At 51.5% G+C, this 24,880-nt stretch overlaps 1 protein-coding gene across 1 annotated transcript; it reads left to right on the top strand.

Moving 5' to 3' along the window:
- Positions 1–19,456: 19,456 nt before the first annotated feature.
- On the top strand, positions 19,457–22,954 carry Tmem250 (transmembrane protein 250). Its single transcript, XM_075985455.1, has 2 exons — positions 19,457–19,595; positions 20,850–22,954. Exon 2 carries the CDS (start codon positions 20,961–20,963, stop codon positions 21,378–21,380), a length of 420 nt encoding a protein of 139 aa, XP_075841570.1. The 5' UTR covers positions 19,457–19,595; positions 20,850–20,960; the 3' UTR covers positions 21,381–22,954.
- Positions 22,955–24,880: the final 1,926 nt, after the last annotated feature.

The raw sequence follows: 24,880 nt of genomic DNA, 5'->3' as shown, positions 1-24,880 counted from the left end.
ATGGACAGTTGATGGGCAGATGATGGACAGATGATGGACGGATGACGGATGGATGATGGTCAGATGATGGAAAGATGATGGACAGGTGATGGACAGGTGATGGACAGATGATGGGCAGATGATAGGCAGATGATGGACAGATGATGGACAGATGATGGACAGATGACGGATGGATGATGGTCAGATGATGGAAAGATGATGGACAGGTGATGGACAGTTGATGGGCAGATGATAGGCAGATGATGGACAGATCGTGGAGGGCCTTTCAGCCTCCAGAATCACACAGGCCATTCTCTAGTGATAAGTATCTCTCCATCTGTAGACAAAGGTATATATATTTTTTTGAGACAGAGTCTCACTATGTAGCCCTGGCTGGCCTGAAATTTACTCTGTAGATCAAGCTGGCCTTGAACTCACAGAGATCCACCTGCCTCTGCTTTCAGAGTGCCGGGATTAAAAATATGAACCACCACACCCAGCAATCTATTGTGACTTTAAAGATATGTTTTAAAATTTTTCTGTGTGTTTGCCTAAATGAGTTTATGTGCAGAACCTATATGCAGGTTCCTCAGAGGCCAGGAGGGGTCGGATCCCATGGAACTGTAGTTACAGATGGTTGTGGGCAGCCTTTAATCCCAGCACTCAGAGGCAGAGGCAGGCGGATCTCTGAGAGTTCAAGACCAGCCTGGTCTACAAGAGCTAGTTCTAGGACAGGCTCCAAAACCACAGAGAAACCCTGTCTCGAAAAACCAAAAAAAAGAAAAAAAAAAAAGAGAGAGAGAGAGAGAAGGTGAATTTTCTTTTCTGCAGCATCCTTCCTGAGCACTCAAAGGTCACAGATGGTGTTTCACCCCAGCCTTTAAGAGTGGACTCTTGGGAGCTGGAGAGATGGCTCAGAGGTTAAGAGCATTGCCTGCTCTTCCAAAGGTCCTGAGTTCAATTCCCAGCAACCACATGGTGGCTCACAACCATCTGTAATGAGGTTTGGTGCCCTTTTCTGGCCTGCAGGCATACACACAGACAGAATATTGTATACATAATAAATAAATATTTAAAAAAAAAGAGTGGACTCTCAAGGAGGGTGGTGGTGGGTGGCACACGCTTTAATCCCAGCCCTTGGAAGGCAGAGGCAGGTGGATGGTGTGGTGGTGAGCAATGCTTGTTGCTCTTGCAGAGGACTGGAGTTTGGTTGCCAGCAAGTACATTCATTGCCTGTAACTACAGATCCAGGGATTCAAATGCCTCCTTCTGACCTCCTCAGCTACCCACATGCACCGGTGCATACATACATGTAGGCACAAAGACACACACAGAAATAAAAATGAAAAGTAAATCTTAAAAAAATAAGAACAGTGACCTCCTACTGCCCACACAGCTGCCCTGGTGCTCTGGGCATTTCCGTCTTACAGGAAACAATGGGGACCTGGGACTGGGGGTTCCTACCCACACATCAGGGTTGCCGGGTCTGCCTACAGACACGGAATGATTTCATGTGCCTGCTGCATCCTGGAGCAACTGGACCACAGTGCAGCCATGCGAGCTGAGTTGTAGACTGGAAACCTTTGCAAGGGGACATTTGAAGGGCCTTGTCCATGACCCTGCTATTAGGTGAGCAGCTTCCCTGACCTCAGGACAGCCTGGTTGGTCACACATAAAGATGACTTACTAGATTCCTCTCCCCTACCAGAAGCCACACAGTCAAGACATGGTTGCTGCTGTCTAGGGCCACTGTGGGAATACACCTCTCTCCTTAGCTCAGAAGAAACTGAGACCTGGACCCTGTGGGGACCCACATGGAGGGTGTCTAGAAGTCCATTTTAAAGTAGGGCTCAGGCCAGGTCCTTCCCCCTGGGGAAAGCTGAGAAGCATGGATGAATAGTGATAGTCAACCTCACACTTGACTACACTTGACACACTTGACTGTGTTCCTTTCAGATTATCATCTACATCTTCAGGATTTGGGGTTCATACCATAGAGGCGTTCATCCCCCAGGATTCAGGGGTTCACACCATAGAGGTATTTGGCACTTGAATCCCACAGAAAATTAAATCAATTACCCAGTCTAATCAAGAACTCCGGGTTTTTAATTAAACTAAGCTTAATTAAATGGCCACCGCGCAGCTCTGTCGATGTCCTGATCGGGCCCTGGGGGCTGGGAGCAGCTGAGTGGTCCATGCTGGTTGCTGGCAGCTTGCCGGGAGGATCGATGGGTTATGTGCTCACGGGAGCTGGCTCTATGACAGGAAGCATGGCAGGGTGATGGGCAGCCAGGGATCCCAGCCTGCCGCCAAGCCCTGGACTCTGAGAGAACCCATGACCACAGAGGAGCAGACCCTACAGCAGACCCCAGCCACCCGACACAAGGGGACCGCTATAGACACTGGGGACACATTAAGGTTGCACAGGAAGCTGGAAGCCTTGGGGAAGCTGGCTTTCCTGACAATCACTGGGTAGACAACACTGTTATGGCCCCTGCTAGACCCCGTCGACCCCGTAGCACTTGTTGCCCAGGCCCAGGGGCATCGTCGCTGACAGGCAACCTCTGCCTGGTCTGCAGTGGGTGAGTGGGGACTGTCCTGAGAGGTTCGTGTGTGTATGTGTGTGAGTGTGTGTGTTATGTGTGTATGTGTGTCTATGTGTATATGTGCATCTGCGTGTGTTTATGTGTGTTATGTGTCTGTGTATGTGTGTATGTATGTGTATGCGTGTGTGTGAGTGTGTGTGTTATGTGTGTATGTGTGTCTGTGTGTATATGTGCGTCTGCGTGTGTTTATGTGTGTTATGTGTATGTGTCTATGTGTGTCTATGTGTGTATGTATGTGTATGTGTGTGTGTGTGTGTGTGTGTGTGAGTGTAACCACTGCCTCAGAGTCTGAACAAGGCCCACATGGGGCCACCTATGAACAGGCCTGGGCTGGAGTCCCAGTTAGCAGGAAACTGTCTCTCTGAAGTGGAGGTGGAAACAGCCCTCCCTTCCGGATCCAGAGCCATCCAGAGCCTTCTTACTGCCCAGATAGCACTCACAGTTACCTCACAATGCAGGCTGACTCGGAGAGCCCGTCAGGTGCCCCTCTACTCCCTGGCCTTCATACACTGCCCTCACCTTCCTAAGACTCAGTCTCCTGTAGCCTGTGCTGCTGTGAACTCACTACTAACCAAAAATGACCTTGAACTTCTGATCTTCCTGCCTCTGCCTCCCAAGTGCTGGGGTTCAAGATTCTACCTCATGACTGGTTTATACAGTGCTGAGATGGAACCCAGCACTAAGCAAGTGCTCTATCCACTGAGCCACACCCCCAACTCCTGCCCTGGCCTCTCTAGACCGGACTGAAACACCATGGACAGCAGCAATAATGCCCTTTCTGATGAGACATCCCCTTTTGCTGGGAAAGTGAGCAGTCTTTGGGTGCCAGGAGGAACTCCAGGGCCCAGGCAGCGCCAAGGGCAGCAGAGCAGCCTCTTCCCCCCAGCCTGACGCTTTAGGCTCACAGGCTTGGTCCCACATTCCGATCCACGGTGACCCGTGATCCTGTCCCTTGCCTTGTGAGGACTCCACAATGCCTCTGGGGTCTGCCAGTCTCACCCTTGATGCGCAGCTGCAGGATGCCCTTCCCCCACGGCTCTCTGCCTCGGAGCCTGTGAGCAGGTGCAGCTTCCCAGTCAGCCTAGGCTCTCCTCTCTGATGGATGTCTGTCGAGGGAAGCCGTGTGCCAGGAGCATCCCACCCAGGCGCGGGAACCAAATGCATAATAAAAAAATAGAACCTTCACTGCGATTGTCTGATCTATATTTATTTCATAACATGTAGAATTAATAAGATGCCGGATTTAAGGTTGCCATGGCAACAGAATGCACAGAGGCTTGTCCTGCCGAATAGATGAATTCATAAATAATGCCGAAGTGCTGATATCAACAGTCGAGGGACCCTGCCGCAAGGCTAGTCCCTCACCCCAGCCTCTGGGCACCCACCTCTGGGGACAGGTCACCAGCTTGTGTCAAGCCACAAGTGTCATTTCAGAACGAAGGCTTCCTGAAGCCTAGCATGTGATGGACCAGTCCTCTGAAGCTGTCACATAGGAGATTTCGCTCAGCTGCTGTCCCCGGTAGGGATGAGATTTAGAGATAAATGACCACTGAGGACAGGAAGGGTGGGTTAAAGCAAAGCACCTTCTTCCGGCTCTCCTACTGCCCTGCTGCTCAGATACCTAGGTGCTCAGCCCCCTGTCCCGCCTTCGTGAAAACAAGACTATTCCCAAGAGAGAGTGTCTGTTCATTATTCACCTGGCTCACATCTCCCAGTCACTGCGTGCGTAGAGGGTCAGCAAGGACTGCTGCAGAGGGACATCTGAGGTAGCCGCCACCCTGTGCAGAGCAGGCACCCTGTCACACCTGTCACACTTGCTGACGGCGAGATGCACTGAGTTACCTGGGACCTGCCCGCTTGACATGGAGTCACCCCTGCTTCTCCAAGACACCATACCATACCTGTGACCTCTGGCATCTGCCACTGGGCAAGAGCAAACTAACTTCCGCCAAGAAGCCAGAGTCATTGACTAAGACCATCCCCGCCCCATCACACACACACATACACATCAGGCCACAGAAAGAACATGGCTGAGCCACGAGGCAGTCCGCCCTCGACTTGTCGGGACTCACAGGTGTGAGTCCTTTGTTTCCTGTTTTGTGTCTCCCTGTATGGACAGTGTGGGGCCCTCCCCTACCTGGGCAGAAAGAATACAACTTAAAGAGGCAGGAGACTCAGTCAGGCGGTGGTGGCACATGCCTTTAATTCCAGCACTTGGGAGGTAGAGACAGGCAGATCTCTGTGAGTTCGAGGCCAGCCTGGTGTACAAGAGCTAGTTCCAGGACAGGCTCCGAAGCTAAAGAGAAACCCTGTCTCGAAATAAAGTAAAATAAAATAGGAGTACAACTTAAAAGAGGGAAACCACAAGAGGCGAGAAGTGGCCACAGGGACTTACAACTGTGGCAGGCCCTGTGGAGCCCTGTGATGGACAAACACCCCACACCCCTGTCAAACCCACACACTATACAACATGAAGAAGGGAACTGTGAACTTTGGGTAGGGATAAAGTGTTAAGAGTAGTTCCCCCCATCAAAAAAAGTAGTTCCAAAACTTCCCTACCAAGCAAAGCTCCTCTGTGTATTTTAAGGATACAATTCATTAATTCATTTTTCATTATTATGCTTTTTTTTTTGACACAGGGTCCCTTGTAGCTTTGAACTCAATACGTAGCAGAGGCTGCCCTTGAACGCCTGCTTCTCCTGCCTCGATCTCCGGAACACTGGGATTATAGACATGCTCCACCACATTAACTTCTGCAGGGCTGGGGACTGACCTTGTGGTTTCATGCCTGCTAAGCAAACTCTCTACCCACTGAGCTATACCCTCAGCTCCACTTCAACTCTTTCATTGGCCCATCATCTCCTTGTAAGAGCTTACTCAGATTGCTCAAACATAAAGGAACTGTCTGCAATCCCGGAACACCTGAGGCCTGCCAGATGCTGTCAAACATTTGCCTTGAAGATGTTTGCCGAGATGTGTGGCTGATGACAGACAGAAGTGGGCAAGGGTATGGCTGCCTCCGTCCAAGCCATAGCCAGCACCTCCAGATGAAAACAAGCTGAGCTAGTCACCGGGCTGTGGGATTTCTTTTCACACCTGCGCAGAACAACTGCACGGATAGTGACCAGCAGCCCGGAAGTCTTGCACAAGTGCTGGGCACACTCAAAATGCAGCGGCTCTCTTATCTATCACAACAGGCTTCACCAGTTTCACTAACAGCTGCTGCTGACCCTCTGAGCCCGGGGGGACCATGTGAGCGTGAGCGAGCCACACTCACCTCACTGAACAGTCTAATGCTTGTGTCCTCTGTGTCCTGGGGGTGATCTTTGCAAGTGCTCAAGAAAGCCTGGAGCCACCCACAGGATCTCCTCCTTTCAGAATGAAGCAGCGGGAGATGCTCCCCTGAACAACTGGGGGTGCTGTCACTACCACCCTGGTGACTCTCACCACCATTGCTCCGACTGCACCTCTGGACGGGATGAGGAGAGGAAAGAAAGCACAAGACTGCCCCCTAGTGTCAGAAGTGGAAAACTGCTCCAGTCTCCACTGGCTCCTCCAAAAGCAGCAGTCTCCATCACTGGAGGAAGACACCCCCACCTTCCTACACACACAGGGTTCTCCAGCAAGCGGGCCCTCTAGAGTCAGATGGGGACCTAGCCCACTGGGTCAGAGGACTCTGGGGCTGTGATGACCTGAGATAGAACCATCGACAACTCAAGAGCAGCGTGGTGCCTCCAACACTTCCTCTCCTGTGCCCACCAATCAGCTCCACCCTCATCACCTGTGCCGGGAGTGTAAGCCCCGGTAGACTTCGTCTTCTTCATCACCCCTAAAAGCATCCCTTGAGTGCTCCAAGGAGCCTGAGCTTCTGTAGTCTTGCTCTGGTCCCCGAGTCAGGGTCCAGCATGGTTGCCTCTTACTGAAGGCCCCGTAGCCTACTTTACTAGGTTGGGGGTAAACCAAAACACAAAGGGTGACCAGAGTGTACTGAGGCACTCAGTGGTGAGCCAGGAGAATTGCTGTGCTTGTTATGAGCTGCAGTAAACCGAGATGAACCGTGTGTTGGCGTGACATGAGGTAATATTCCGGGGTGAGCAAAGAGACCCAAGGTGAGATGAAGGGGCCCAAGGTACATGAGCTGGCCTCACAACACAGTCCGGAGACAGCTATGGCCAGAGCTCAGACCTCCACCAGCCCCAGCCCAGGAGAGAACTGCAGCCTAGGGCTAACCCCAGCTCAGACCAAGGGCCATCTGGGGCCAGGTGTGCCCCCTGGTGGCTGAGCCTGGTCAGTCACGGGGGCGAATTCCCCTAGTGCACCCCTAGGCATGGATCTCTGGGCAGGTCAACTGCTGTATCGCTCCCGTACTGGCTGCAGGCTCTTCTTACCACACAACTCAGAGCCTTGCTAGACGGCAACAGGGAATGGCTGGGCTCTCGGGTGAAGGCCAATGGGCAGGGCTGGAGTTCCCCTGACGTCAAGGCAGATGAACAAACACCATGAACGGGTTGGAAGGGCTGCCTCGGGAAACAGCCTCCCACCCTGGACCTCCTTCGGGGGAGCCTCTGTAATAGAACCGGCAACGGATCACCAAGGAGAGCTGTTACTAGCTGACACCTGACTTCCTCAGGGCAGGTGCAAGGCAGGTCACGTGATAACAGTCTCCCTTAGTACCTCCTTGTCTGTTACCCTATCAGCGACCCAGCGCCACCCAGAAGGAGCCCCAAACTCAGCAGACAGCAGGTGCGCGGACACACAATCCCTTGAGAGTTCTGGGCGGATCTGGCCCGGGGATCAAGAGGGCTTTCTGGATGCCGCACTATGAGTTTCTATTACTGTGGTAAAACACCATGGCCAAAAGCGACTTGGGGAGCAAATAGTTTATTTCATCTGACAGTCTGTAGCTCATCATCCAGGGAAGTCATGCAGGGAACTCCAAGCAAAAACTGATGCAGAGGCCAGGGAGGGTGCCGCTGACTGGCTGGCTCTTCGCGGCTTACTCAGCAGGTTTTCTTTCTTTCTTTTTTTTTAATGTTTTCTTTAGTTATTATGTATACAGTGTTCTGCCTGCATGTACACCTGCAGGCCAGAAGAGGGCATCAGATCTCATTACAGATGATTGTGAGCCACCATGTGGTTGCTGGGAATTGAACTCAGGACCTTAGGAAGAGCAGTCAGTGATCTTAACTTCTGAGCCATCTCTCCAGCCCCCTCATCAGATTTTCTTAGACCAGCCCAGGGATGGACCCATCCACAGTGGGCTGGGCCCTCTCACATCAATCATCAAGCCAGAAAATGTCCTAAAGAACAATCCTATAGAAGCATTGTCTCAATTGAAACTCTTTTTTCCCAAAGGACCCTAGATTGTCATAAAATTAGCCAGTATACTGGAAGAGGAGGCTTGAGCTGAATCACAAATGGTTCAGAAAGAAGACATTTGAAGGGGTGAAAGGAAGCCAAGGAAGTGGCCGGAAGGAGAAAGAATCCTGGGCAAGAGAGACGTCCAGCAACAGGGTTTGAATTGTAACCATAGGCAGCTTGGTTTCCCTAAGTGGCAGGCCAAGCAGATAGCTCCTGTGGTGGAGGGAAGAGCTGAGGCTCCACCCGTGGATGGGGTTTGTCTGTAATAAACTGTCCTCTTAGCCGAGTGGGCAATGGTGGTGCATGCTAGGGAGGCAGCAGAAGCAGGCGAATCTCTGTGAGTTCTAGGCCAGCCTGTCTACAGAGCGAGTGCCAGGACAGGCTCTAAAGCTACACAGAGAAACAAGAACAAGGAGGAGGAGGGGGGGAAGGAGGAGGAGGAGAGAAGGAGGAAGAGGAGGAGGAGGAGAAGGAAAAGGAGAAGGAGAAAGAGAAGAAGAAGAAGAAGAAGAAGAAGAAGAAGAAGAAGAAGAAGAAGAAGAAGAAGAAGAAGAAGAAGAAGAAGAAAAAGAAGAAGAAGAAGAAGAAGCTGTGTTCCCATCAGAGAAGCTTGAGGACCTTCAGGAATCAACAGGAGGAGAGGCATGTCATATCACAGTTGGACAGGCATGAATGCCACAGGAACCCAAGCATGTGTTTACTGGACAGACCAGGTCACATGGCATCTGTATAATTTGGGATCCAGACTTGACAATGTGCCCTCGACAGGGACACCAGACCCACCAGGGAAGGCTGTACTACACAGTTGCACAGATTGGTAAGAATGTCTGTGTGCAGCTGCAGAAGGCACACAGGGATTCAGGCACCTGGGTGTGTGCATGGGTCAGCCACTAAGGCTAGTTCTGTAGGACCACGCAGAGGAGGGACCTACAGAGGTAGGCACTGGTGCTCACAGGACAAGAGTGTCTTGCTGTGAAAATGAGAGGAATCTGAGGGTGGTTGCTTTTATAGAATGTCACCCTCCAAGCAGGACAGTCCTCGTTTTCATCAGAGCAGCTGTGTGGCCACTTTCAAGTCATCTCTGAGATTAGGTGTGGTGACTGCTGCCTTCTCTCATAGGGAAAGTTACTGTACTTTTACCTGAGAGCATAATCATGCATGCCCAGCACTCAGGAGGCAGAGGCAGGAGGATCTCTGTGAGTTTGAAGCCACCCTGGCCTATAGAGTGAGGACAGTCAGTACTGTTTCACAGATAAAGCCTGTCTCAAAACACCAAAAAAAAAAAATGACAGAATGGCGTGGCGTGATTATGAAGAACTGGTGTCCTTGTCTCTGACCATGGTGTGAACAGACAGACAAGAACCCTCTGAAAGGAGCACGGACCGATGCCAGGGCACTGGGCACTGAGCACAGCCATCAGCAGGACTTCTGAAAGACAAAGTGTCTCAGTGTTGGGCCTGGGCGCCCCCTGCCAGCTCAGCAGCGCCACCTGGTGCTTACACTAAGCCTGATCCGAGTTTCCAGCTTCTGATCCAGAGAGCAGGGCGCCAGGGGGTTCACGCTCCCCCTCTATCTCCCCTTCCCCCAGGGCTTAGGAATCTCATTTGAAAACCTATTCTACATCCAGGGGTTCATTCCAGTTCGTTTCCAACAAATCTGCCCAAAGATTCTGGAAGTCTGGAGCGCCTGGTGCCAAAAGTTCTTGCTGGGACCTCCCGTTCCTGCCCCCGCTCTGCACCAGCGTTTAGCTTGTAGCCACAGAGTTCTCCTGACTCCATAACCTACTCCACCCCACCCCATTTATGTTCAGCAGCTTCCGGGCAACCTCGGGCTCCATTACAGAGACTCTCGAGCCCTAGGTGACCAGTACTGAGAGTCTCTCTGGGGTGCCCTGAAGCCGTCCACCTGGAGAGGAGGTGGTAGCCCCAGCTCCTAACACAGCACTGTTAGCCTTTGCTGTGAAGCGGGCTGCTGGCTGATTTGCCAGAGAGGAAGTCTGTTCCCAGGGTAAGCAGGGTTATCACACCAGGACCCCGTGCTTGAAGTCCCACTGGAAAGCAGGCAGAGATCATTACATGCCGCTAATGAAGCAGGGAGTTTTCCTTGAAAAGTTAGCCAAGGCCAGTTGGTCAATCCATCCCGAGGGACTTGTTGGATGCCTGAATGCCCGCAGATTTATTACAAGCATGTTCATCGAGGCATTATTTATAATTACGAAAAGTTGGCACCCACTCGCATGTCCCGCTGCAGAAGAATGATGGGGGACTGAGAGGGTGCCGCATGCTGAATATGACGTAGCTGTTAACGGTAGATTTATGAAGGGGTTCACAGACACAATAAACGTTCATTATATATAGTCAGGCTCAAGAAACACAGCAGGATGCAGACCCAGGTCCTCGCCATCTTCCCTATTCTGTTAATTAAAAAAAATAAAGCATCAGCACCCAGGCCTGGGCTTAGACTTCATCCACTCCAGGGCCCCGGGGTGACTGGAGAAACAGGTTGATGGATCCAAACACCTCCTACTAAAATGAAGGGGCAAGAGCGAACTTGAAGAGAGGACAAAGTGGGACCCCCCAGGCTCAGGCAGCAGGTGGGAACAAGCCCCCCCCCCCGTGTCTCTCTCTTTCTTTCTCTCCGTGTCTCTATCTCTATCTCCTCCCTCACCAGCACACTTGCTTCTGATGAAATCAGCTCGTTACCTTTTACAGAAAGCAAAAAAAAAAAAAAAAAAAAGTCTGCACAACACCGGCCATGTTTGCAGAATGCACACAATGCCCAGGTCTCGGGTGTAGTTGCGGTCTGCTTGGCTTCAACGATCCCTTGGACGTGGCCATAGTCTGCGGCATCGGATGGTTAAGGTTCAGATATGCACAAGGCATGCCTTTGTGTGGGCTCTGTTCCCACAACGTACATGCCAAATCCTCCCACCTCAGGCCCGGTGGCGGGGTGCAGTGTACACCTCTGGAGTGAGTACCTAAACTGCCTACCTCACAGACGTCATAAGCCCCACTGGGGAATGGAACCCTCCACGCACACACTTCGGTCCTCACGTGAGGGATGTGTGGGAGTTTGCTGTGGGGCCTTACAGGAGAGAGCCAGGATCCCAGAGCCAAGCAAAGCATCGTAGCTATGAAGAGGACATTGTCCACAATGGAGAAATCTGCCCTTCGCTTCCCCAATCCCAGGCAGTGGAGGGGGGGCCGCTCTTCAGGCTAGAATTTATCTTCTTCATAAGAGGGACCTAAAAGGAAGGAAGTAGAAGGGTAAAAAGAGATACAGGTCAGCGGTAGAGAGCTTGCTTGCCACACACAAGGTCCTGGGTTCCATCCCCAGTATGGCACATAAATAAAAAAAAGCAAATATATATTAATATATATATAGTATATATATATATGTATATATTATGCTGTTGTCCATGGTCCCCATGGCCACAGGGCTGCTGCCCTGGTTTAGGGTCCTGCACGTCCCTCCCCCTTAGGGTGTGTTCTCAGGAATTCATCTTTTTCTAGCCTCCACATCACTCTGGGGCTGATTAAATTAGCGAATGCAATCACAATCTGAAGCAAGTTAATTGAGAGAATTTATTTGGGCCTGACAGTTTTATGCATGTTTGATTAAGTATTATAAGGTTTGTTTTTGATTTTGCATAATTTAACTTTAAATCCTGCACTGGGGGGCCTATCAACCATTAACGACCAAAATAAACCTCTTTTAAGATGCATCCATTTATGATTTATTTCTGAGTGCGGTATCTTCCAGATTTTTTTTGGTGCTGTTGCCAAAGTGACAAATATGTTTAAAGTGACATTTCGAACCATCCCCTTTGCCCCATAAATCTTCCAGACTGGATACAAGTCATTAAAAGTTTTGAAAGAAGTACAAGTTAGTATTTATATTGCAACACGTGACATATAAATGACTGCATTTGTCTTTCGCATGTCGTAAAATATATCCCAGTGCCATTCCCTGGGAGCCAAGCAGATCGTCCATGCTCTGGAGCAAAGATAAGCTCCGTCACAAATCCTTACAAATCCTTACCCTTGACAAGAAACGGTTCCTTCAACAGCAGTCCAGTTGAGTCTCTAGCGAAATTAGCACAAGAATGGAACCCAGGGAAGACTAACTTTAAACTGGGCCTCTGACCCCTTTGAAGGCTAGGCGGTTCAACACCCAACACCAGCCAAGGGCCTCTGGTCTTGAGGAAACCATGGTGCTGCTGTCTTCCTGTACCGGGGTCTCCTACCTCCACAGCCAAAGGAGCATTTTCTTCTCTGGTGGCTGTGTTTACTGAGAACTTATTTCTGCCTTAGGTCATTAAGGGACACTGCAAGGGACTGCTAACTCAGACTCAGGAAGGTAAAGTGTTATACCTGCCTCTTACTACCTGGGGAGGGAGCGAGGGGAGACGTATTTCAGACCAGTGTGGCTTGGTAAAGTATGGTCCAGCCAATCCAGTGGTCCCTCATGCCACTCACAAAGCTTCTAGTAGCACATGTGGGTGTTTCCCCATAGTCCAGGGCAGCCTCTGTCCTCCTGTGTGGCTAGAACTGGGTGAGCTAATCAGTCTTGAGGCCCCTGGGCCTTGCACCCCTGAGGCCTATTGCCCTCCAGCCTCTGTCTTGAATGCTCATCACAAGGCGAGCGTGAGGAAGGGCACTCCTGGCGCACAGCAACCATCCACAAGTGGTGGGTGTAATATTAAGTCAGGGGCCTCATTCCAGTCCTGGCGCACAGCAACCATCCACAAGTGGTGGGTGTAAAATTAAGTCAGGGGCCTCATTCCAGCCTCTGGCACCCATCTTTGGAATGGGCAGCCCCTACCCCTGGGTCCGGACTCCACCTCCAGGAAAGCCTGCCAAATGCTGACCTCTCTCCAGGGAGGGTCAGGACAACTCCCACAGGCTGTTTAGGCTTGCGGTAGAAAAAGGAACTCATGGTTTTGGGTTTTGCTTGTGCACTGCCTCTCTGCCCCCACCCCCCATACTCCTGGTCACCCGAGAGCACTGCATTCATTAAACGTGGGCATTTTTGATTTGGTCTAATCTGGTCTAATTGGAGTAATTTTGCAACTGCGGAGAGGCTCTTCTTTAGGATTATCTCTAACAGTGGGTTCATCCTGCGTGTTGGAGTCAAATCTGACTTGAGCAAAAATCTCTCTCCTTGTCAGTGAAATGGAGGCTAAGCTGTTGTCCTTACAGTTTTTTTTATAAGGATTCGTGTGGCCTGTTTCCTCACTCAACTCACAGAAGAGAAAAGCTCAAAGTGAGAAAACCACTCATTTCAAGTGAGGGTCACATCCATTCCCAGACATACAGACAGCAAGAGTCTGGGTCCCTAACACAGCTACCCATCTCTGACTGCTGTTACAAGGGTACCAAAGCAGCCACAGACAAGAATGAGCTTGTTCCATGTATGTTCACACCAGAGCAGAATAGGAAGCAAAGGCAGCTTTGGCCCAGAAGCTTCTAGCTTGAGACTCTGGGCAGACAAAAACAATTTAGCGCCGGGCGGTGGTGGCACACGCCTTTAATCCCAGCACTTGGGAGGCAGAGGCAGGCGGATCTCTGTGAGTTCGAGACCAGCCTGGTCTACAAGAGCGAGTTCCAGGACAGGCTCCAAGACCACAGAGAAACCGTCTCGAAAAAGCAAAAAAACAAAAACAAAAAAACAATTTAGCTGGGAGAATAACTACAGGTGACCAAGGGGCAAGGCAATGGCTCTGACCCTGAGCAAGGACTTCAAATGATGAGGAACATGAGAGGAAAGGGCACTGTGGGATGAACGGAAGGTGTTGAGGCCATACCCCTTGACCTGGGAGAACAGAGCGGGTACTAGGGTCTACCTAGGAAGAGGATGCCCTTAGAGTGTATGGGCCTGCATGGCCTATAAGCTCAGGATGCTCCTTGCCTGAGGCCAATGACAGATCAATGACTTATCATACAGAGTGTGGTGGCCTTCACTGAAATACAACATGGCTGCTTTAGTATGCTGAACTCTGGTTGAATCCTTAGCACCACCATCACTACCAACAACAACAAAACGTGGAAGGGTAGGGATTGGAAGGACCTAGTCTACACCTCCTGATGTAACAAAGCCTGGGGAATTTACAGAACAGGCATCCATTCCTCAGAGCCCAGGGCAATGAAGCCCAGACCAAGGTATGGCAGGGTTTGACTCATCTGAGGACATTCTCCTTGGGTTGTAAATGCTGTCTCCTATCCCCGTCTTCATCTGGTCATCCAGTTGTGTGTCCCTCTGCATGAGGGTCCATACCATGATCTCCAGTCACCCTGGATTAGGACCTATCATCATAGACACTCCACTTTATATTATTGATCTCTTTGAAGGCCTAGTCTCCAAATAGTTACGTGCTGAGGGTTAGGAATTCAATGTAGGGAATGTAATTCAGTCTCTTGGGGTCCTATATGTCATCCCAGGTCTATAAGCCAGGGACTGGGGCAAGGTGGGGCTGAAGTCCGTCCTGGAGTCTCTCTTAAAGCTGTAGAAGGTATGTTTGAGCTGTCTGCTGGAGAAAGAACTTACAGTGTTTCCAGGTTGACAGTGTTTCTGGGTCAGCTCACTATCGACAGTGAACATTGGCTGTTGGCCAGAGGCCTTCAGTTCCTCCCCAGGGCTGATTGCTCAAGGTGGCAACTGTCAGCTGTTATACCCATCCCTTCTGTCCCTGGGAGAGATCTGTGAGGGCAGATCTACAGTGAGCTCTGTGGCCTGGCCTTCTCAGTGACTTAGTCAATCATGGGCAGTGAGGAAGAGTGTTCCTCGTGGAGAGGACCTAGGGTGCTACCTGAAGCCTGGCTCTGGAGCAGCAGCAAATGCTGAGCCTTGCCATGGGCCAGGCCGTCTTCTGCCAGCTTTACCGGGCCGGTGAACCTCATTCCACAACTTCCTGTGAGGACCTGTGTATTGCTTCCACACTTTACAGACAGGGAAACTGAGGCCTGGAAAGGCTAGAAGGGGTCATGGGAGTCAGGCCGGGTCAGGGACACAGCTTCCTCTGCTCAGTCATCAGTTCCTTTACTTCCCTTTTCCTTTCTTTCATTTTCAAGACAGGGTTTCTCTGTGTAGCCATGGTTGTCCAGAACACACTCTGCAGACCAGTGATGGAGGAAGATCATTGGTTAATTAATAAAGAAACTGCTTGGCCTGATAGGTTAGAACATAGGTGTGTGGAGTAAACAGAACAGAATGCTGGGAGGAAGAGGAGGTGAGCTCGGACGCCATGCCTCTGCTCTCCAGGGCAGATGCAATGAAGCTCTGACCCAAGATGGACGTAGGCTAGAATCTCCCTGGTAAGTCACCACCTCATGGTGCTACACACATTTATAGAAATGGGCCAAGCAGTGTTTATATGAATACAGTTTGTGTGTTGTTATTTTGGGGCATAAGCTAGCCAGGTGGCCAGGAGCTAGGTGGCAGGAACGCAGCCCCACAGCTCCCTACTACAGACCAGGCTGGCCTTGAACTCAGAAATCCACCTCCCTAGTGCTGGGATTAAAGGTGTGTGTCACCATCGCCCGACGGCCATCTGTCATTTCTACCATTTCTACCCTTCCTGGACTCTTAGGGTAAAAGAGCAATTGTGGTGGGGATGCAAGAGACCTGGAACTTTTATCAAGAACTACTGCTGGGGCTGGAGAGATGGCTCAGCGGTTAAGAGCACTAACTGCTCTTCCAGAGGATCCAGGTTCAGTTCCCGGCACCCACATGGCAGCTCACAACTGTCTGAAGATCCAGTTCCAGGGAATCTGATACCTTCACACCAGTGCACATAAAATAAAGTAAATAAACAATAAGAAATATTAAAAAAAAAAACTACTGCTATCTCAAGGGGTTAAAATTCTGTCACCAAGGACCAGAGGAATGGGCCACTAATAAACACCGAGCTTTGGTATGCAGAATTGATGAGTGATGCCCACTACAGCTTGCTGTACCAACTGATGATGCCATCTAGGGTATGGCGGATGTGGACGGGCACACAAGCAAACATCCAACCATGGTGGGTTGATCCTGTATTTTTGGAGTCAAGCCTGACTTGAACAAAAACATCTCTCTCCCTGTCAGTAAAATGAAGGCTAAGCTGTTGTCCTTGGAGCGCTTTTTTAGGATTTATGTGGCCTGTTTCCTCACTCAAATCACAGAAGAGAGAAGCTCAAAGTGAGGAAACACTTCAAGCGAGGGCTACGTCCATTCTTGGACAGTGAGGACAGCAAGAGGACCACTGGGTCTGACACAGCCACTGTACTCTGACTGCTCTGTCATGACGGCACCAAAGCAACCATAGGCAAGAATGAACTGGCCCTGGGCCTCTGGGCCTCATACCTGGACTTAGACTCTAACTTTAGCTTCCTCTAGTCTCTTTAGGCCCTTATTAGTCCCAGCAGGTGGCGCCAGGCCACTGTCCACCACTTGCCCACAGGGAAGCCCAGAGCAGATGGCAGAGCAGAAGCTGATGGAGGCTCCAGATAGATCTTCTTTAGCTGGACAAGCCTGCAGCAAACAGGATAGGTGGGACTCCCCTCTTTCCTTGGGGATGACCCTGCTGTGGTCAGGCTTCAGGTCCCGAGAGGGTTCTGCAATCAGATCAGTGGTCGTACCCAACCCTTCCAAGATGCAATGGAGTGGAGGTAACAGGAAGCATCCTTCGGTGAGACTTCCTGAGTTCTTTCAGTGTACAGTGATCTGAGGTGAGAGGCTTCTGAGCCGGGGGGAGAGTGACCCTCAAAGTCGGTGAGGAATGTATGGTAGAGGCGGCTTCTCCGGGGTGTTGAGCATTCAGTGGGGTCTTACAGGAGGGACGGGGGTGAGCACAGGGAAGGGGAGCAGAACGACAGAAGAAGAGTAAAGGAACAAGGCTTGCCCTGGAATGAGTCGTAGGACCAAGGAGGGAGTCTAAGGAGAGAGGACGAGGAGAACAGAAAGGCATCATCCCATGGTGACAGATGCCAAGGAGGGGAACACGAAGGCTTCCTTTTGTTTTGAGAAAGTCTCACATACTCCAGGGGCTCCAGCTCACAAAGTAGTAGAGGCTGATACTGACCCTCCTGCCTCCAAATGAAATCTCAGAAGAGGGCCACCCTATCCAGCTACAGACGGTGTATTATAAACATTACCTCTGTGTGTGCTCGCATGGTCTGTGTGTGTGTGTGTGTGCGTGCGCACACACATGCACACACATATGGGGGCTAGAACAACATCTGGTATCTTTATGATTCTCCATTTTTTTAAAAAAAACATACAGCCTTTATTCTGAGACAGGGTCTGTCTATGTAGTCCTGGCTGTCCTAGAACTTGATATATAGACCAGGTTGGTCTTAAACTCAGAAAGAGCCCTTGGGGGCTGGAGAGATGGCTCAGAGGTCAAGAGCACTGACTGCTCTTCCAGAGGTCGAGTTCAATTCCCAGCAACCACATGGTGGCTCACAACCATCTGTAATGAGATCTGGCGCCCTCTTCTGGCCTGTAGGTGTACATGCAGGCAGAGCACTATGTATATATAAAAAATAAATAAATAAAAATAAAATATTAAAAAAAAAGAGCCTCCTGTCACTGCCTCCCTAGTGTTGGGATTAAAGGCATGAGCCACCATACCCAGTAAGACACAACCTTTGTAAAATGCTTAATTCTTTTGAAAAATTGTTTTATGTGTATGTGTGTATGCTTGCATGTATGTATGTGTACCACCTGAGTGCCTGGTGCCTATGGAGGCTAGGAGAGAGTGCAGGATTCTCTGAAACTGGAGCTACAGAATGTGAGCCACCCTATGGTGCTGGAAACCGAACCCAGGTCCTCTGTAAAAGCATCAAGTGCTCTTAACTGAGTCATCTATCCAGTCCCAAAAAGACAAAAAAAGTGTGTGCGTGTGTGAATGTGTGGGTATGAAAGTGTGAAAGTCACAAGGCAGCGGAGCGGTGGTGGCGCACGCCTTTAATCCCAGAATTTAGGAGGCAGAGGTAGGTGGATCTCTGAGTTCGAGGCCAGCCTGGTCTACAAGAACTAGTTCCAGGATAGGTTCCAAAGCCACAGAGAAACACTGTCTTGAAAAACCATTAAGAGAGAGAGAGAAACAAAAAAAGAAAAGAAAAAGAAAGTCAGAGGGGAACCTGAGAGAACTGATCTTCTCCTTCATTATGTGAGTACTAAGATTTGGAGGCAAATGCATTTATCCACTAAACCATTTCACTAAACCAAGATGCTCGTTTGATACGTTCTCACTACGTAGGCCTGGCTGGCATAGAATTCTGCCGTCTCTGCCTCCTAAGTGCTGGGATTAAAAGTGTATGTCATGACGCATGGTACATTTACTTATTTTCTTACATCTATTTATTTATTTGTGGGTGGTAGAGGCGGAGTGTGCACATGCCACAGGTAGCAGCAGCTCTTGGTCCGAGTGGGCTGGGATTTCCAAGCACCCCCTGTGCAGGTGCAAATGTGTAGTCAACCCCAAGTCAATTCTTTTTTTTTTTTTTTTTTTTTGGTTTTTCGAGACAGGGTTTCTCTGTAGCTTTGGTGCCTGTCCCGGAACTAGCTCTTGTAGACCAGGCTGGCCTCGAATTCCCAGAGATCCGCCTGCCTCTGCCTCCCGAGTGCTGGGATTAAAGTTGTGCGCCACCACCGCCCGGCTTCCCAAGTCAATTCTTAGCTGACCTTCTCCTTCCTGCAAAGGGCCTGAGCTGCGCCCAGCCCAAGAACCGCCTGGCTTGGGTTGTTTTCCTTCCCTGGGGAGCCTGCATCTGGTAAGCAGGAGGGTCAATGTGGAAAGACTTTTTGGTCCTCCGTGGGATGATGGTTTGACCCATGCTTCCTTTCACAGCCTAACACCAAGAGCACACGACATCAACTTTTAGTTCAAACTCTTGACACCTACTTGTAGGAACCAGGCAAGGTCACTTAGACCGGCGGAACACCAGCCTCACTCTTTTTGCTGGAGCTTTCAGGACCCCTCTGCTCCACAGAGGGTAGCCCTAAAATCCGCGATCGCTTGCTTCATCTCCAACCGTCTCTGCTCTCTGCGTGCCTAGCAGCGCCCGTTGGCACACGGGAGCACTAAGCTCCTGAGAGCATCACACGAAATGAGGATGCCAGCTCACACCCGAGCGGGGACGCCCCGCCCACTATTGCGCACGCGCACCAGCACGGAGTCGACCCCGCCGGAGCGCCCTTAGATCCCCATCTGCGCCTGCGCAGGATAGGTTATGTCTCCGGCTGCGGCCGCAGGCCATGACGTCGTAGACGGCTCTGGGCGCGCGCACGCGATGCGCGCACCCTCGGACAACGTCGAGTTCCCGGACGCTCCGCGCGGGCCCGAGGCGGGCGCTGCGAGGCTCCACGGTGTCGGCGCAGGCGGAGGGGGCGTGAGGATCGCGCTACGGTGGCCGCCGAGGGACGACGCTACGGCTCCCACGCTGGGACAAATGCCTCCTGCCCGGCCCGGGCGCGCCCACCCCTCTGGGCCGGCAGCAGCCGGGGGCAATTGAAGAGCCGCGCGAAGTGACCCCATCTTCGGCGGCATGAGCCCGCCCCGGCATCGTAATCCCGGGGCACAGGCTCGCCCGCGGGCCCGGTCCCCAGCGCCGTCGGCCTGCCGCATGGTTCCGGACACCGGCACCGCCGCGGAGAGGGCACCGGGTGAGCGGCCGAGGACGGGCGGGGACCGGCCGTGCTTCCAAAGACCGTCTCCACGGCAACGGCGCCCCGACACCGGAAGTGGCGCCTGCAGAGGACGCGGGCAGAGGGCCGGGGTCGCGCGTAGCCTTCGGGCTTGTGAGGGCCGCGTCTCCAGCGCTGGGTTGTCGGGCCCTGGAGAACGGAGCCTCTTGCTCTGGGGTCCCGTGCGCGGAGACGCGTGCCATGGTGCCGGGCCGCCCAAGGGCGGGCTGGGAGGCGCTGGAGTGCACGCACCTCCACCCGAGTACACCTGCTGCAGAATGCAAATCCTTACTACGCGGTGTCCAGTGACACACCCGAATGAGGGCCATTTCCCCATCTAGCTGGGTAAAACATAGCTTAAGCCCCCGGTCTCGTGACAGGTTTCTTTCCACTGAGCCTCGGCCACAGCTGCACTGGCGGCCATTTGCTCAGGTCCTGCGGCGGTGGAGGAAGCTGATCTTGAGTCGAACTCGCAAAAGCCTGTTGGCGATGTTTTCCTGTCCTATTACCAACTTTTACTCTCTAATGTCGTATAGTCTGAACTTTATTTTTTTCCCCATCCACAAATTAACATAGGCAGCTGCAAATGACATCTCCTTGGTGAAACATGGACCACATGCTGTTTCCCCTCTCTCTGTGGCCCAGTTTGGAGTACTCTGGCCCTATGCCCAGCTTAGAGAAGCCAGCAATGCTTCCGTGTACAGGCAGCCCCCCGGAAAAGAGGTCTTGTTGCCTCCATTTACAGAGCACAGCAGTGGGAGGTGAAGTAGCCTGCCAAAATACTTCTAGAGTTCAGGTCCAGCAGGTGACCTTAGGGTCTGGCAATGTGAACACCCTGTCGTCATTCCAGTCCCATTGTGTTTTTGCATGGGGGTGTCCTTGAAGGAGCTTGTTGCTAGATAAGTCACCACGGAAGCCCTGGAGAGTAGTGGGCCAAGGAATGCAACCAGCAGAGTAGTGCATGGGGTCTTCAAGGAACTATAAGGAGTTGACTTAGCTAGATTCCTGTCCCCTATCACTGATGGCCCTTAGAGGGGCCCTCCCTTGGCAGCTGCTAAGTGAGAGACATAATTACTGTCGCTTCCCCAGGACTGTGAGATACAGCAGTACTTTTGCTTTGCACAGGTGTGGGTCTGTGAAGAGATTAAGGGGACAAGCTTAGGGTGCAACTGCTTTGCAGGATCACCCATGCTGAAGTCTGATCTGGCAATCTCCTTGTACCTTTCCCTGCAGGCCGACACCTCCCCCAAGGCTCGGCTGAGGGCTCCTAGGTGCTGATGACACCTATGCCAGCCATCTGGACGCTGCGCTCCCACTGCAAACTAGCCCTGCCGCCCGGGCCCAATGCCGGTCATGCCCATCCCGCGGCGGGTGCGCTCCTTCCACGGCCCGCACACCACCTGCCTGCATGCAGCCTGCGGGCCAGTGAGGACCTCTCACCTGGCCCGCACCAAGTACAACAACTTCGATGTGTACGTCAAGACCCGCTGGCTCTACGGCTTTATCCGCTTCCTGCTCTACTTCAGCTGCAGCCTCTTCACAGCGGCCCTCTGGGGCGCTCTGGCCGCGCTCTTCTGCCTGCAGTACCTGGGAGTCCGCGTGCTGCTGCGCTTCCAGCTCAAGCTGTCGGTGCTGCTGCTGCTGCTGGGGCGGAGGCGTGTGGACTTCCGCCTCATGAACGAGCTGCTCATCTACGGCATCCATGTGACCATGCTGCTAGTTGGGGGTCTGGGCTGGTGCTTCATGGTCTTTGTGGACATGTGAGGACCCAGCCTCCATGGGGCTCTTGATTGTGCTGTACCACATTTCTTTCCTTGAAGGGTGGGACTGGTAGGGGCCTCTTTTTGCCCCATTCCAAAGGTAAGGCCTGAAGCACACACTCCCACTGAGGAGCGAAAAGGGCTGTGACTACTCTGTGATGGGGACACCACATCTCCCTGGTGGCTTCTGCGCTACCCTTCCTGTGCTTCCCAAACATGTGACATCCCTCTTAGCTTCTTGCCTCTGGTTGCCTGCCTGTACGTTTTCAGGTTGGCCAGTGGGTGACCCGTCTGTCCTCTGTGCACCTGGAGACCTTCTGTGTGACATCCTCACTATCCAGCTCAACCAGTGAGACACACAAAGGTGCCTCTGGGCTGCACAGCCCCTTTATGTGCCCTGATCCTGGCGCTAGCCTCAGGGACCCAGACCTGCTACTGCCCCTTCTGAGCTGCTTGATCCTAAGCCTATGGAGCACTCTTTGCTGTCACCAGGTGACTGTGTCTATCTTGTACCCCAAGGCAGGTCTCAGGGTCACCTTGGTTTGCATAGGTGCCGTCCAGCAGGACCCCATATATGGCTTTGACCCGTCCCTGATACAAGAGCACAGACACCAAGGCTTGGACTCCAGAGCGGGGACTGGTCCGTACTCTGGGCAGGTCTGTGTCGGGCCATGCTGGAGCTCCACACACTGAAGGAACCTAGGGAGGCCACTTCCCCTTAGCACTGGGGGGAGCTGTGACTGTCTCTGAGGGATGGAAGCCTCCAGCAGCCTCCCAGAGGCTAGGGTAAATTACTTGTGGAAGACAGGAGGAGCAAACAGATTGTGCCTCCTTGGTGGCATTTACCAGCCCAGCGGGCAGCCTGGACGAGCTAGCTGCACCTTCCCCACATGGCTGTCAGGCCCGGTTTGTGAGATAAAAAAGGAAGGGAGCGCCTGACTACCTTTGGCCTCTGTCAGGAGTGGGTTGTGGCTCTCACTGGTGACGGGCCTGGGTGGCAAGTGAAGTGCTTTGAGTAGTAATTGCAGGAGCAGGACCCTGAGCAGATCCTGCCAACACATGCTTCACCCCAAATTGTCACCCCACACCCTGGGCATGGGGATGGCCCCTTTGATGCGACCTTGCCAGGAAAACCAGCTGTGTTCCGATGAAGAGAAACTTGAAGAAACCCAAGCAGGGAAAGCAAAGATGCAGGACTGTCCACCTTGCTCTTTAACTTGTAGCCAACTGTGCCCATTGTTCTAGCGGGAGGGCTCAAGGAGGAAGTCCATCTGCCTCCCTGGACAGCAGGTGAGGTACCTTCCCAGTGGACCCCCCACTGCTTGCTTGCTGCAGAGAATTGTTTGCACTAAATAACACTTCCCCCAAAGCAGCTTTGTTCTTTGTTAATTAGCTCATGTTCCTCAGAGCAGCCTGAAGCCCCATTTGCTGGGTGACGGTGGGTGTGTCTGAGGGCTGGTGGTGGGAAAGATGACAGGACCTTGTCACCCATTGCACACCCAGCTGCCCAGTGTCCTGAGTGCCTGTTAAATTCTTTATGAGATAAATCACCTGCATTAAACCTATTTTTTTAATGTGTTGATGGCATGATTGCTTATGTTTTGCTGTGCTGGGGCCCCGTACGTGCTGAGCAAGTGCTCTGAGACAGTGAAGCCCAAAATCTCTTCCTTCTCAATGTAGTGTAGGATGTCAGAGACCATTCCCTGCAGGATTGAGTTTTGAAAGCGTCTGAGTTTAATGTTAAGTGTAGAATCCTCAAAACAGTAATTCTACCGTGTCAGCTGGCCTGCCAAGAGCCTAGAGTTGAGCTGTTCAATAAAAGTGAGGGATGGATTTCTGTTGCTTTCCGGAGAGGACGGGAAAGCCTGTGGGTGCCTTGCTCACTGGGAGATGTAATATCTAGATGCTGGGAGGAACAGGAACCCAAGCTTTCTCTTTTAGCTGTGTTTGTGGATGTTACTAGGGATTTTTTTTTATTTTATTTTCGAGACAGGGTTTCTCCGTAGCTTTTGGTTCCTGTCCTGGAACTAGCTCTTGTAGACCAGGCTGGAGTCGAACTCAGAGATCCGCCTGCCTCTGCCTCCAGAGTGCTGGGATTAAAGGTGTGCGCCACCACCGTCTGGCTGGGATTTTTTTTTTTTAAATTCCACATGCATGTTGTATAGACTGCATGTGTGTCTGTGTGCCACTTGCATGTCTGGTGCCCATGGAGGCCAGAAGAAAGTACTGGAGTTCATTGGACTGGGATTAGACAGTTGTGAGCCATCATATAAGTTCTGGAGATCAAAAACGGGGTCCTCTGGAAGAGTGGCCAGTGCTCTTAACTGCTGAAGCAGCCCTCTAGCCGTTACTAGGAATTTTGAGGGAGGGAGTAGGGTCTCGCTAACTTGTATAGGCTGGCCTTGAACTCCCACATGCTGTGATCAGCATGAGTTACCATGTCCAGCTTGGGGCTTGTTTTGTGTGTGTGTGTGTGTGTGTGTGTGTGTGTGTGTTTGTTTTTGTTTTAGTTTTTCTAGACAGGGTTTCTCTGTAGCTTTGGAGCCTGTCCTGGAACTAGCTCTTGTAGGCCAGGCTGGCCTCGAACTCACAGAGCTCTGCCTGCCTCTGCCTCCCAAGTGCTGGGATTAGAGGTGTGTGCCACCACCGACCAGCAGTGTGTGTGTGTGTGTTAAAAAGATTTTTTGTTTTATGTCTATAAGTGTTTCTCCTGCATGTATGTATGTATATCATGTATGACATGATATCTGCAGAGGCCAGAAGAGGGCAATAGATCACTCTGGAATTGGTTGGTTGTGAGCCCCCGTGTGGTGCTGGGAAGAAATCCAGCACCTCTGGAAGAACAGTTAATACTCTTACTAACGGGCCATCTCTCCAGCTTTGCATCTTGTTTGGGCCATTTGGTTTGTTTTGTTTTTTGAGATAGGGTCTCAGCCAAGCGAGGGAAGCAAACACCTTTGATTTTAGCATTCAAGAGGCAGAGACAGGCAGGTGTATGGATCTCGAAGTTAGAGATCCACCTGCCTCTGCCTCCTGAGTGCTGGAAATGAATACAACAGCAAGTCCACACCCGAGTTTTAGGGGGTTTTGTTTGTTTGTTGTTTTGTGTGAGTGTGTGTGTGTGTGTGGTTTTTTTAAAGACAGTGTTTCTCTGTGTAACAGCCTTAGCTGCTATCCTGGAACCAGCTTTGTAAACCAGGCTGGCCTTGAACTCAGAGAGATGCACTTGCCTCTGCCTCTCAGGTGCTGGGATTAAGGGCATGCGCCACCACACCTAGCAAGTTGTAGTTTTTTATTTTGTTTTTTTTTTTTTTTTTTTTTGGTTTTTCGAGACAGGGTTTCTCTGTGGCTTTGGAGACTGTCCTGGAACTAGCTCTGTAGACCAGGCTGGTCTCGAACTCACAATGTAGTTTTTTTTTAATAAAAGTAAATTGCAATTCCTTTGTCCAAGAGGAGGGGGAACTTAGCTTCATAGACCGGGGCTGGAGCTTGGTATGGATGGGG

The sequence above is a fragment of the Microtus pennsylvanicus genome, chromosome 9 (assembly GCF_037038515.1).
Source record: "Microtus pennsylvanicus isolate mMicPen1 chromosome 9, mMicPen1.hap1, whole genome shotgun sequence".
Taxonomy (NCBI): Eukaryota; Metazoa; Chordata; class Mammalia; order Rodentia; family Cricetidae; genus Microtus; species Microtus pennsylvanicus.
The sequence above is the reverse complement of the archived record's forward strand: the minus strand, read 5'-3'. Positions and strand labels throughout refer to the sequence as shown.

What these genes read in the sequence shown, in the direction of transcription:
- Tmem250 (XM_075985455.1), top strand. Translation starts at nt 20,961, where the DNA reads ATGCCGGTCATGCCCATCCCGCGGCGGGTGCGCTCCTTCCACGGCCCG.